We start from the raw sequence: 13,770 nt of genomic DNA, 5'->3' as shown, positions 1-13,770 counted from the left end.
TGTGTGTGTGTATATGTGTGTGTGTGTGTTACAGTAGAGGAAGCCTGTGTAATTAAAGCCTTCTGCTGCTCTCACTTAGTTAATCTTTTGCATCTTATGTGTTGGTAGAGTTCTCTCTTTCATTCTTCCATTAGATGGCGGCAGATACGAAAGAAATAACCTCGAAAGCCATGAAGGATGGCCAGTGGTTGGGTTTTCCTTTTAAAATGTCACTGTTCTTAATAGCTGAGCTGATACACATGAATGGTCCTCTTTTTTTAAAAATGTGTGTATGCGTGTGTATGTGTAATAGTGTACATTTTGTCCAGTGTTCGTGCCTAAGAAACCTGCCACAGATCATTTGTTTAATCAGGGTTCTTTCCTAGGCATTGGAAAGCATCTTTCAAGATGGGGTTAAAAAAAAAAAAAACTTAGAATTTTCTCAACTACTACCAGACCTGAGATAAGCTATGAAGTCAGGAGAGCAGCCAACACTGATTTGGAAACGCTGCGCCATCTGTTGCATACATTTACGGAAATGGAAGAGAGCCATTTCCCATCGGGGAATGGTTCCAGCGACCTGTGGACTAAAATCCCACACTGTGACTTGTAATCAGCCCACAAGTATTTATGAATTCTCTCTCTTGTGCCTGGCATCAGAAACTGAGAGGTGGCGCCCGCCAGTCTACTTATAGTAACAAGCACAAAACACACACATGACTGCTGAACAAGACCTGGCCTGATATAGTGACATTGGGCGGTGTTGATGTTAAAACTCTACAAGTTTTATATGAGGTCATTGGGGTTCAAAATGTCTTAAGGGTTAGTATTGGGAAGGGAGAAGGAGAGGCTGGAAAAGAGCAAGAACCGGTGCAGAACTTTAGTGTGGAGAGGGTTTAGAAGTGAAAGGTGAGAGGAATTAAGGGGTAGGGATGCGGTTTAGCTCCTTTTGCAGCCTCGGAAAGCGCCAGTTCCGGGAGGATCGTTCTCCTGCCTTAAGTCCAGGCAATCTAGTCCCGGTGTAGAACTAGGGTCAGGTTTCTTTCTTTAGCCACGTACCGGAGGCTCGCGCCAAGACGCCAGCTGCTAGGGACCTGCCTGCGCAGCGCGGGCCAGCCACGGAGGGGGCGTGGCTATGGAGGGGAGTGGCTGGGCGGCCCGGTGGGCGGGGCTCCCCTCTCAGCCTTCGCTGCTGCGGCTGCCTCCGCCCGCCGCGCGGACCAGCGAACCGGTAGCTGTCGCGAGCCCACCCGCCCGCCCGCGTGCCGGGGCTGCGGTGGGCCAGGATGTCGGTCTTCCTGGAGGAGCTGCTGGGAGACAAGCTGGTGACGGGCGGTGGCGAGGAGGTGGACGTGCACTCGCTGGGCGCCCGCGGCATCGCGCTGCTGGGGCTCTACTTCGGGTGCAGCCTGAGCGCCCCCTGCGCGCAGCTCAGCGCCAGCCTGGCCGCCTTCTACGGCCGCCTGCGAGGGGACGCGGCGGCCGGGCCGGGGGCCGGGGCGGGGGCAGGCGCAGCCGCGGAGCCAGAGCCCCGGCACCGCCTGGAGATCGTCTTCGTGTCTTCGGACCAAGACCAGCGGCAGTGGCAGGACTTCGTGCGGGACATGCCATGGCTGGCGCTGCCCTACAAGGAGAAGCACCGGAAGGTGAGTAGCGCGGGCCCCGCGGCGCCCCCGGCCTGCAGGCGCGGTCCACGTTCTGGGAGCCAGCTGCTCGCCGCCCTCACCGGCTGTCCATAGGCCTGCCATCTCTATCTTGGCCCGCTCCCTCCTCTTGCCCCATCCAGGATCCTGTCGGGTTGAGGCGCTCGCTGCAACTCCTGGGTGCCAGTACCCAGCTGAGCCCACGCTGGGAAGTTTGACACCCCTCTGGTCCACGCGATGGGAATCGCGTAGGAGTGGCCGCTCTCTGCCCTCCCCACTCTACAACCCCTATCATCCTTCTCTAGCCACTTGACTCCCCGCAGATACCTGTGGTGTGGGGGGTGGGGAGGGCACTAACCCCCTTCCCATAATGCCTGCACCAGGAAGTTTCCTTTCTTTCCTAGAGAAATCTTGCCTTCCTGGGGCCCCCTCCTCTGTGGCCCGGCACCCGGAGGCGGCTGCTGATCGCGGCCTTAGGAGAGAGGGGAGTTCACTCCTCTCCCCCTTTCTTCCCTTGCCCCCGCCCCGCCCCCTGGGCTGAGTTAGTGGCCACCGGGGAGCTTTTCATTGTCTGGCTGTCCAGCAATCTTCCCAGGCCCAGAACAGCACGCGATCCTTGTACATGCCATAGTTTGGTGGTGGGCTGACTTGGCATACTTCGAATTCGGTGTGGAACTGATCCCATCGGTGCAGATGAATGACAGCAAACGACCCATCAGTTTGCTGATGAAATTAAGTTCGGGTTTCTGAGTGTATCTGTTGGGTGAAGACGTCTGTTTCAATAAAACCAATTCAAGACATTTTGTAATGAGTGCTAACAGGAAAAGTTTTTGACGTGCCCTTGCTTAATTCGCGTGGCGAATGCAACGTATGACTCTGGCTCTTTCGTTTTCTGAGAAGCATCTTACTTTATAGGGCACACAGGAGAAGGGCTGTTCGGGCATTTAGGTTCCTCCAGAGAGGGTGGTAACACATGCCACGTGTTCCTTTTATGTGGACAGAATCATGTTGAGACGCATGATTTAGACTTAGAGCAAAAAAGGCTTATAATTTGACCCCAAAATGTCTTGAGTGTGTAAGCAGTGTAAGGCACAGATGTGAGATTTAAAGTTTGAAATATAGTTTAAGAAATACAGTTGGTAAATTTAACATTGGGAAAACATCAGCCCGCTAACCACACAGAAGTGAGACTTTACATCTTAACTACTTTTTCAAGTTATTATGCCCCTACATGATTTATATGTCTGCTAGGGTATGAATATGCACGACTAGTACTTTTTTTTTTGCTTAAAAATATGGGAATCCTTTGTTTTCTTTTTGGTGGTTGTTATGATGATCCTTTTGGGAAGGAATAATGTTCAGAAGTCATTTATTGAAAAAATATTTCATCGTCATGGCCTTTTTCTGTTGTAGACTAAAATCTGTTTAAAATAATATCCTTATTGGGCAATACAAATGATTTCTAGCTTTGGAATATATACAACAAATGGCAGAATGTTCCAGACTTATGGCCTATTGTAGTTTTTACAGAAGGGGAAATAAAATTTCTGGGCAATAAAAATAGGAAGCAAACTGAGATGTTTTAGAAATGTCTAATGTCTTTTGCCCCCAAAATAGGAGTGTGTTTGATATGACAAATGGCTTCTTCTATCCTGGCTAACCCCTTTGCATGAAAGAACATGCTCTGTAGCCCTATCCTCCCCAGACTGGTCCAACTTAGATGAACATCTGGATGACACAGGAACAGCAGGATCTTATTTGAAAATACAGTTCAGAATGCTGGATGTGCCTAAGTCATAAGCCAGCATCTTAAACATTTATTTTGGTTTTATTTATTCATTTATGTATGTATTCATTTATTTATATATTTTTGTGGTGCTACGCATGAGATCTTTGCACATGCTAAGTAAGTGCCTTCCACTACCAAACTTTACATCCCTGGCTTCCCAGGTTTATTTTTTGTGCCATTTTCCCGAGTCACGCCCTATAGCCCATTGGTTTCTTCAGCTCCAGAAACCCTCCTGTGGGGGAGAGGGGCGGGAGACTCCGCGTCTGACCCAGGAATAATGTCCCGCTTTGTGGTGACATGTCAGGTAAAAAGGCCGAGATGGGTTTCTTGTAGAAAACATACTTGGGAATGGAAAAGGAAGTATCCTCACTGTGAGAGGGGCCGTTTCCCACCTTGAAACCAAAGAGGTATAAGACACATTCTCTTCTGTAACCAAGGCTTTGTCTTCTGCAGCTTGGAATTGAGATGCACAGAAATCGGTGAGTTCCCAATACCAACTTCACCCCAAGAAAAGTGAAAAGAGAGGGCGCCCCAGTACACGGCACCTGTGTGTGTATGTGTGTGTACGTGTGTTGATGGATCTGACTAGGCTGTTTCCCCAACTGTAAAAATAGATTTAAAGAAGGGCATTTGTTTTATACTGAAGGGACACTGAAGTTCCAGATTACATTTTTTTTTTTTAAGTTCTCATTAACATTTGGTCTTTAAAAGCGTTTGTGTGTTTCTTCCCATTGGGAAAACAAAGGATATGGTTCTTATTAGTTATTGGCTGGCATTTCTCTACAGAAAATTGAAAAATTATGGTGGGGAAAGAAAATGCTGTGTGGTATTTCTCTTTCTCTTCTTTTTATTAATTTCTCCTTTATATAGTAAGAAAGTCTGGGGATGACCATATATGTTCAGCCTGCATTCTTGTCTCACTCCCTCACCTCCGTTGGAGCTGTGAGAAAGCATGAGGTAAAGGGTCCTGGTGTTCCCCCCCCCCCTTAATTCCTTATGGAACGTCGTCTCCCCTGTTTCTGTTTCTTTTAGTGGTAGGTCTAAAGTAATTGAAGCTTTTCTTCTTCCTTCCAGAACACACACATTATTATATAGCTGTATAGAAATTGTAATTAGATGATAATCAAACTTTGAGTGGATTTATGGGAGTGGCTCCGTCAGGAAGCCTGTAATCCTGAACTTAAGATGGTTGGGCTTGTTTTAATAAGTAGGCTAGTGGACGTTTTTTCAGATTTCTGTAGAGAGAGAACGTGATGAGCAGTTGGAAATTGGTGATGATTTAGACTTTCAAATTTGAGCTGTCTCTTTCGATGAATAAAAGTTCATTGTTGAAACTGGAGAATCTGGCTCCAGGATCAACTTAACCTCGTCAAGAGTGAACACCAGTTTTGGTCTTAAAGCCACAGGCCTTGGCTTTGCTTGGGCTGGGTGTCTAGTGGAGAGCGGTTGCTGATGGGTGCTCTGCCATCAGAGGGTGCAAACCTCTGGCCTCCCTCCACACAGGTGCACTGGGTTTTGACTTGGTCCGTAGTGCTCTGAGGTCAGGATGGGAAAGCATTAGGGTTGAGTGACGACTCTGGTCCAGCTCTTTGGTTACTTGTTTTGGACAGGTAAATGGAGTCTGCCTGGCTGGCAGAGACGTGGCCTGGACTTCTCCTGAGTCATTTGGGTACTTTGCAGGTGACAAGCTCTGGTACCAAGCCAGTCTTCAAGCTCCCTGTCCTCTGGTCTTCCTCGTCCTCTGCCTTAGACTGAGAGGGAGCACTGACATGATTCTGGCCTCGCTTCTTGCTCCCTTTCAAGGCAGTGAGTGCAAGATGCCAAAAAGGATGTGGCTTTGAATATTGGAGGCTCTTGCCTGCTTCCTATAGAGTCTCAACCAGTCGGGACAGGCTCTCACTGGGGACTGTGTTTCCATTTGAATGGGCTAATAAAAGGCAACAGTCCAGCAAAAGCAATCAGAGCTGTATTCTGGAGAGGCTCTTCCATCTTTCATCATTTATAATGTGTGTTTTAATCTGATCTTCTCTGTGTAATGAAATAGTCTAGTGGCGAAAAATCGAAATTCTTTTTTTTTTGTTTTTGTTTTTGTTTGAGATCTGCCATTTTTTAGCTGTGTGTCCTGTGCAGGATACTCTGTATCTCTGTGCCGTAGGTCCCTCATTGTAAAATTGGGATAATAGCACCTGCCTCATAGGATTGTTGTAGGGTCTGTATGATATGCATACTCAATAAATGCTGCTATCATGTATTAATAAATTGTTACAACATTGAGTAATCCGTTATTACAAACTTGTTGTGAGGGCTTTCTTCTTCCTCTCTTTCTTTCTTTCTTTTTGGTTTTGGTTTTGGTTTTTCAAGACAAGGTTTCTCTGTGTAACCCTGGCTGTCTTGGAAACTCCCTCAGTAGACCAGGCTAGCCTTGAACTCAACAGAGGTCTGCCTGCCTCTGCCTCCCCAGTGGCCACCACCACCTGGTGTTTCCTTTCTTAAGATCCCACTGTAGCCCAGAAGGGTCTTGAACTCACCACAGGGTTGAAAAGGACTTTGAAGTTCTCACCCTTCAGTCTTGGCCTCCTGGTGCTGGGATTTCAGGCATGCATACCTGGTCCTGTCTATGTGGTACAAGCGAGAAACGTGAGGCTCACAGCATGCTAGGCAAGCACTCCGCCAACTGCTTGATCGTCTCCTTTGATGTATTTTTAAAACTTTTCTGAACTACCACTTATACTGTGTGTCTTAGTCAGGGTTTCTATTCCTGCACAAACATCATGACCAAGAAGCAAGTTAGGGAGGAAAGGGTTTATTCAGCTTACATTTCCACATTGCTGTTCATCACTAAAGGAAGTCAGGACTGGAACTCAAGAAGGTCAGAAAGCAGGAGCTGATGCAGAGGCCATGGAGGGATGTTCCTTGCTGGCTTGCTCAGCCTGCTTTCTTATAGAACCAAGACTACCAGCCCAGAGATGGCACCACCCACAAGGGGCCTTTCCCCCTTGATCACTAATTGAGAAAATGCCTTACAGTTGGATCTCATGGAGGCATTTCCTCAACTGAAACTCCTTTCTCTGTGATAACTCCAGCTGTGTCAAGTTGACACAAAACCAGCCAGTACACTGTGTAAGGGGGTACAGTGAAGGAGTTCAGGGAACTGCGCTGTAAGAGCTAACTAACCAGGGTGGAGAACGATTTGGATGAATGCAACTGCATAAGCAAATGAGGGTCTGATAACACTGGAGAGACCCAAAGACACTCGCCTGCCCTACACCTGCCGCCACAGGGACTGATCCTCGCAGCCTAAGCTTGGCAAAGACTGTCAACTCAAAAGGATCAGGCACCATCCGGGAAGAAAGCATGAATGTTGTAATTGTTTTGTGATTTGACAAAGCTCTCTGGCTGACTCTAGTCACAGAGTCTAGACAGTGAGGGGATGCTCTTTCAAGTGGGAAATGGACAGTGGACCATTGGGAGTGGTAGAAACTCATGGCTCCTGGGGTTACGTCCCTTCCCTGTTCTGGAATGCTGTAGGAGGTTGGATTAACCCCACCTTGCAGGTGACGGCTGTGCACGCTCTCTCATTCATTGGTCTGTCTTCCTGTTCGGGTTGAAGTGTGAACCAGAGCACAGAGCAAGGTATCGGATGTTGAAGTTAGGACCACTGGTTTCTTTATCCCTGGTTTCTCTTCAGCCTTCTGTCTCGCGCTTCCTTTTGGTAGGAGGCCTGTTCTAATATTTGCACAAATTGGTAGAAGGTCGCTCTGTGCTGTTTATAGCTGGGGCAGGGAAGAGAAGGTCCCTCAGTGTCTTTTTTTTTTTTTTCTTTCTTTCTTTTATTTTTTTTCTAATTGAGCTTGAGGATTCTGGGGCTCCAGCCGATCCTGTTCTGAAAGAGGTGTGGCTCCTGGCCACACAGCTTCCTTTGGGAGAGAGTATAGACTTGGCGTAGGCTGTGTTTTCTTTCTTCACAGTCTGAATTCCCAGTGGTACCCCATGTTAACCACCAGGGTGCTTAGTTTTCTGCATCTCATTAATCTGTCATTATGCATAGTCAAAGGCACTCAAGGAAAATGGATCTGAATTTAGAATCCTGCGAACCCTCAAGTTCTCTCGTATTCTTATATCTTGCCGTGATTTTCAAAGTTGTGGGGAATTTTTGAATGTCCAGAGCCACGCTCTGTTATCTTCTACAGCTCACTTCCTGAAGGCGCTGGGGTCTAGCTAATCTGACCTGTTGGGTAGCTGGGATCTCCAACCCCATCTCTCCATCCCTGGATTCCTGGGTACTGAGTTACATTTCCTGTTGATCATAGCCTAACAGCTGCCTTCTCCGGGGCTCCCTGCCTCTAGTCTCAAATCATTTTTTTTTTTCAAATCAGAACATTTCACTTGATCTATGCAACCATCCTTTTAAAAAATAAATACCTTTTCAGTCATCCATCCACTGGTACATTGCCCTGCGGTCACACAATGCATGCTGGGTACTGTCCTGTTTTACCAGGTGAGACCTTGGACCAACGACATGTGTGTGCTGCTTTGCTGAGGTGTCATAATATTTCTAAACGTCAGCTCACCTTTTCTATACTCCACGTCTTTGTGGACCAGCAGCAAACTACCCTCAGATGAGCCTGCGACAGTCCTCAGCCATAGTCTCCAGCAGGACCTCTGTAAGCCTTGCCAGAATGGAGTGACAAGCTCGGAAATGCAGTTCTGGGCTGGAACGGTGTGGCTTATCTAACATTCACAAGGCTTTAGGTCAAGCCTCAGTGCCCCTGCATTCCCTGGAAAAAAGAAACAGCTTCCCAATCCTAAATCTCACGGGTGAGGAATCCTCTGGCCCTTCAGAGCTTTTGTAGTCAAGTCCAAAACTCATCTCTCACTCCGTGATGATACATGGCTCTCTATCTTTTGCATTTCTGGGCTCTGCCAAGTTCTTCTTCCATCTGCCTGGGGTTGGAGCTTCCTGGTATCCCTGCCTTTAGACACTTTCTGTCTTTATCAACTCATGTTAACTAATTAACTATCTTTAAAAAAAAAGATTTATTTTATTTATATGGGTACACTGCAGATGTCAGACACACCAGAAGAGGGCATCAGATCCCATTACAGATGGTTGTGAGCCACCATGCGGTTGCTGGGAATTGAACTCAGGACTCTGGAAGAGCAGTGGGTGCTCTTAACTGCTGAGCCATCTCTCCAGCCCCTAATTAACTTTTGGTATGTTTTGTGGCATGTGGAAGACAACTTGCGCCCGTTGGCTCTTGCTTCCCTTTGTGTGGGGCCTGGAGTTGGACCTCGGCTGGTCAGACTTGTGATAGCCATTACCCTCTGAGACATCTTGCCAGCCCTATTGTGTTTCATGAGGTTCCCTCTTATCAGTTTCTTTAAGGTTGTCATTTTCAGTCAACGAGTTTTACAGGTCTCCTCGTCACTTCCCTCAGTAACTCACTTAAAATCCCATGCGAAAGACCCTCACCGGATATGTGGCAAGCCCAGCTTTTCTGTGCGTGCCTCATTACTTTCACTCGTGTCTCCAGAAACGCAGCAGCAGCACCCGTCTGCAGGTGTAGTGTAGTATCTCCTTTAGCAGCTACCATTGCCTGCCTGGCTGCTGCCGTAGATCTTACGCACAGGTTTTTGAAAGATTTCCTAGTGTTTTCCATCAGAAGGTAAACTCCGTGAGGACAGAATCCAAATGAAGGGAGGGGGAGGGGGATCCGTGCCAGGGGCTGGAAAACAGGGCGATGTCATAGAAGGCAGGTGTGTGGCTTTCAGATTGATAACTCATGGTGGTTTTTAGATCTCGTGGATTGAAATATATATGCACTTTTGCCAGGTGTAGTGGCACACGCCTTTAATCCCATCAGAGGCAGGCGGATCTCTGAGTTCGAGACCAGCCTGGTCTACAGAGCAAGTTCCAGGACAGCCAGGGCTACACAGAGAATAAACTCTGTACAGTTTGTGGGTTTTTTATTTTTGCTGTTGTTGTTTGCTTGTTTTAGCTTTTGCTTGTATTTTGAATTTTGTTTCTTTCTCTTTTTTAAGGAGAGGGCTCACCCCAGCTGGCATTGAACTCTGGATTCTCTTGCCTCTGTCTCCTGGATGCTGGAATTCCCATCTTATTCTGTTTGTTTGTTTATTTGTTTGTTTTTTAGACAAGGTCTTAATGTGTAGCCCCCAAGTGGCCTAGAACCTACTGTGCAGACCAGTATGGCCTTGAAACTCACAAAGATCAGCCTGCCTCTGCTTCCCGCCTCCGTCCTGCTGGGATTAAAGGTGTTTACAAGTATATGCAGCTTTTCTTCTAATTTAATTTTTTATGGGTGTGGGTGTGGGCACTGTGTGTACGCAGGAGCCCCTAGAGGTCAGAGGAGGGCATTGGATCCTCTAGGCCTTGAGTTATAGACAGCTGTGAGCTGCCTTGTGGGCCCTGGGAATTGAACCGGGTCCTTCGGCAAGCAACTGCTCTTAACTGTCTGAGTCATAATGCGCTTTAACGTGTGAGTGCGCCTGCCTGTCTCTGTGTGTGTGTGTGTGTGTGTGTATGTATGTGAGAGAGAGAGAGAGAGAGAGAGAGAGAGAGAGAGAGCGAGCAGAGGTCAAACCTAGGGCCTTGCTCACTCTAAACAAATAGTACTTCTGAGCTTAATAAGGAGAGTCAGTAGCTTCTTGTGCCATGTAATTCCATGTTCAAAAATAGGAAAAAGCATGACTCTCCCTTTTTGAAATGTTGACTTAGTGCATTAAAATAGTCTCATACTCAGACCTGTCATTTGAAGCCTCTCTGTTTCATAAATGCATTGCATTTCTCTATCACCCTTCTTCCCAGGAACTCAGACTGCGTGTCTAGTCCCTCCACCAGCTACTGGCAATCAGTGTGGTTGACAATTCACTTTAAACATTTCCAAGTACGAGTACGTTAAGAGTCAGAGAATCGAAGTCAAGAGAACCAGTGATGAGTTCTGGGGTGTCCGTGCTGGAGTTCCAGGGTCTCAGTGCTGGGTGAAAGTTTGGCTGACCTCTCTTAAATTTGAGTCTTTACTTTTTGTTCGGGACAATGTATCTTGAAAAGCATTTACATCAAACCTGCTTCATGCTGGGGTGGGGGCGGGGGCAGGCTGGTGTGTGTTCCACGTGAGCTCCCTCCAAGCGTGCACGGAGCACTCTGAGATGAGACAGCCCAGTCTAACCACTTAACACATTTGCTACTGGTTGGCAAGGCGGGAGAACCCAGCTGTCTTCTGCCCTTTACGTGGTGGTGATTTCTAAGCCCCCTCCCTCCCCCTCTCTTTTTAATGATTTGAGTTTTGGGGGTTTTTTCCCCCTTTTGGTTCAGCCATTGACATGCCCCCAACTCCCCTTCATTCTATGCAGAGCCTGCAGGGCTTTTGTTCAGTCACAAAATCGAACCTCAGGTGTCCTGCGGAGATCTAGGACTACATCAGTCCTCCTCTTTATGAAGCTTTCAGTAACGGCTGCTCCAACTTCCCGTGAAAGCTCAAACATGTGCCCTTTGCTTTGTGACAAGGGAGGGGTATAGTAACAACATGTCGCCCTCCACAGTTCTGCTACAGGGAAACCCTACCATGGAGATGTTTGTCCTGGGGCATCTGTGATTAAAAGCAAAATGTAAATATTCTGCTGCTCTTAACTCTCGGGCCAGAGAGACGGTGTACTTTTTTCTCGGTATGAGCTATCCATCAGAAAAACCCTCTTTCAGAAACAGTTTAAACTTAACATTCGGCTTCCCTATCTATTGACTCTGTCACCCTCTCTTCCCACTCCCCACTCGACTTTCTATAGAGATGCCAAGTACAGATAAGTCTAAGCAATGTTTCCATGTTGTTAAGGTTGCTTTCATCCTGGGTTGGTCCTGAAGAGTCACAAAGCAGGGTGTGCCGAGGGCTGAGGCACTGTGGGAAGGCTCTCTGCTTTCTTTGGAGAATTTTCTCCAGGTTCACTCCACTCTACAGCTTTTATTTCTGGGGGAGAGGAGGGAAGGTCAATATCCCTGTCATAAAAATCTGAATGGATCTAGTCCGCTCAGAATCCCAGAGAGGTCGCCTTCTTCCCCTTTAAACCCATTCAGGTAAAGAGAGTTTTCACTGGATCAGACTTCCCGATCTGTTACTCATTTCTCAGGGTTTAGTGTGAAAGCTAAAGATTGGGCTGAACAACTCACAGTAGGACCCTGAGAGCTGTGGAGGGGCATGGATGTGGGTGTGGCATTTCATGTCTGTAACTGCCAAATTCATTTACACCCATGGTCTTTCAGAAACGCCCCATCATTACAAATGAGTCTTTAAAATATAGTACCTAGCAAGTGAAGAGAGAAGGTAGACTCGGGTCCAGGGTCCTTAAAGTCTGTGTCCCGGCTTCCACTTGCTAGCCCGGGGACTTCAGAGCACTGAAGTCACTTACAGGGTCTCTGTGTCTCAAGTTTCCCGATCAGTGAGTGCACGTAGCTGTGCCCATCGGGCACATTAGGGTGTTTCTGAGGCTGAAACGCATTAGTGTGCAAAGGTGGTATGAACAGTAGCTAGCATGGAGTGGGTGCCACGTGTTTGTCCCAGGCACTTAATATAAGCTCATTCTATCCTTTATGCTTGTTCTGATTCTAGGAGGGAGGGGTCCTCATCCTCTGTATTTCCTTAGACACCCTTCCTCTTCCCAGAGCATCTTTCCTCCTCCTTTGCATCTAGTGCTCTCTCACCATCCCTAGTTTCTCTTTGGTTTGTTTTTTTTTTCTAGGACAGTGACGATGGCTTGTTTCTTATTGTTTGGTGACATATTGACATTTTTGTGTATATGGGAGGATTGGACTCAGGGCCTCATTTGTGTTAAGCACAGACTGTATACCTGGCCTCTATTTTTATTTTAAAAGGAGATTTATCTAATTTTTATTTATATGTATGTGTGTCTGTGAGCATATGACTTGTGGGTGCAGTTGCACACAGAGGCCAGAAGAGGGCATTGGGTCCCCTTGGAGCTGGAGTATAGGCAGTTCTGAGCCCGTTGATGTTCTGGGATCCAGATTCCAGTTCTCTGGAAGGACCACTAGTACTCTTAACTGCTGAGCCATCTAGCTAGTACTTGATATTGAAATTTCAAATTTTGAATGTGACTGTATTTCCAGACCATGTTTATGATAATTCAATCAAATACTCAGTTCTATTGAGTGGGTCTTATTTCCTCTTTCACACTGGGAATGAGTAGAAAAGCGTCTGGGCACATCCCTCTTGTTACTTACCTCTAAACTTTTTATCATAGCAGTCTTTACATATCAGGTAGGTAAGAGAAAGTGGGTCTAGAGAGATGGGGAAACACTTGCCTGGTACACACAAGGACTGGGGATGGTTAGCAGCACTGCATAGAGCTGGGGTCGTGGGCCTTGCCTGTATTCCCTGTGCCGGGAAGGTGGTTTGTGGGCCAGCCAATTAGCAGAATTGGCAATCCCAGATTCTGTGAGAAACTGCCTCAAAAAAATAAGGTGTTGAATAACTGGGGAGAGTACGGAATATTCACCGCTAGCTTCCACGTGGATGGGCATACACACAGACACAGACACACACACACACACACACACACACACACACACTGACACACAAGAACACACACAACAAGATAGTGAATTGTCATGTCAAAAAAAAAAGTTGTGGGACTGGAGAGATGGCTCAGTGGTTAAGAGCACTGACTGCTCTTCCAAAGGTCCTGAGTTCAAATCCCAGCAACCACATGATGGCTCACAACCATCTGTAATGGGATCTGATGCCCTCTTCTGGTGTGTCTGAAGACGGCTACAGTGTACTCACATAAAATTTTAAATCTTGGGCTGGAGAGGTGGCTCAGTGGTTAAGAGAACTGACTGCTCTTCCAGAGGTCCTGAGCTCCATTCCCAGCAACCACATGGTGGCTCACAACCATCTGTAATGGGGTCTGATGCCCTCTTCTGGTGTGTCTCATAATAGCTACAGTGTATTCTTATACACAAAATAAATAAATCTTTAAAAAAATTAAAATCTTTTTAAAAAAAGTCATGGAAGTTTTCATTGTGTATACTCAGTGTACGTGGTATTTATTGTGTGGCTTAAGGAGGCTCCATACAGTCATCACAGCCCACCCTCTTCCTTCCCCACTTCTGTTCGTCCCCTATTGTATAAGCCATTATACTCACACAGTGACATTCATACCCCCTGGGCAATCTCTCCAGCTCTTGCATTGGCTTTTCTGATAATCACATCACACTGGTGACCTTTTAGTCACCCAGGATCCTGGGGTCTTCGATAGCAATCAGGTGCCTGGACAAATGAGGGTGGAGTCCAGTTTCTCAGAGCTGTCATTTTCTTTCTTTTTTTTTTTTTT

The 13,770-nt window shown here is 46.9% G+C and overlaps 1 protein-coding gene across 1 annotated transcript in view; it reads left to right on the top strand.

The window, feature by feature from the left end:
• The first annotated feature begins 1,149 nt into the window (after positions 1-1,149).
• Positions 1,150-13,770, top strand: part of Nxn (nucleoredoxin) — a 141,470-nt gene continuing 128,849 nt past the window's right edge. Inside the window, exon 1 of the mRNA XM_021176436.2 lies at positions 1,150-1,625. Within this exon, the coding sequence (XP_021032095.1) occupies positions 1,266-1,625 (360 nt within the window). The 5' untranslated portion in view covers positions 1,150-1,265. The remainder of the gene's footprint in view (positions 1,626-13,770) is intronic.

This window comes from Mus caroli, chromosome 11 (assembly GCF_900094665.2).
Source record: "Mus caroli chromosome 11, CAROLI_EIJ_v1.1, whole genome shotgun sequence".
Classification (NCBI taxonomy): domain Eukaryota; kingdom Metazoa; phylum Chordata; class Mammalia; order Rodentia; family Muridae; genus Mus; species Mus caroli.
This window is presented reverse-complemented; position numbering and strand designations above follow the sequence as displayed.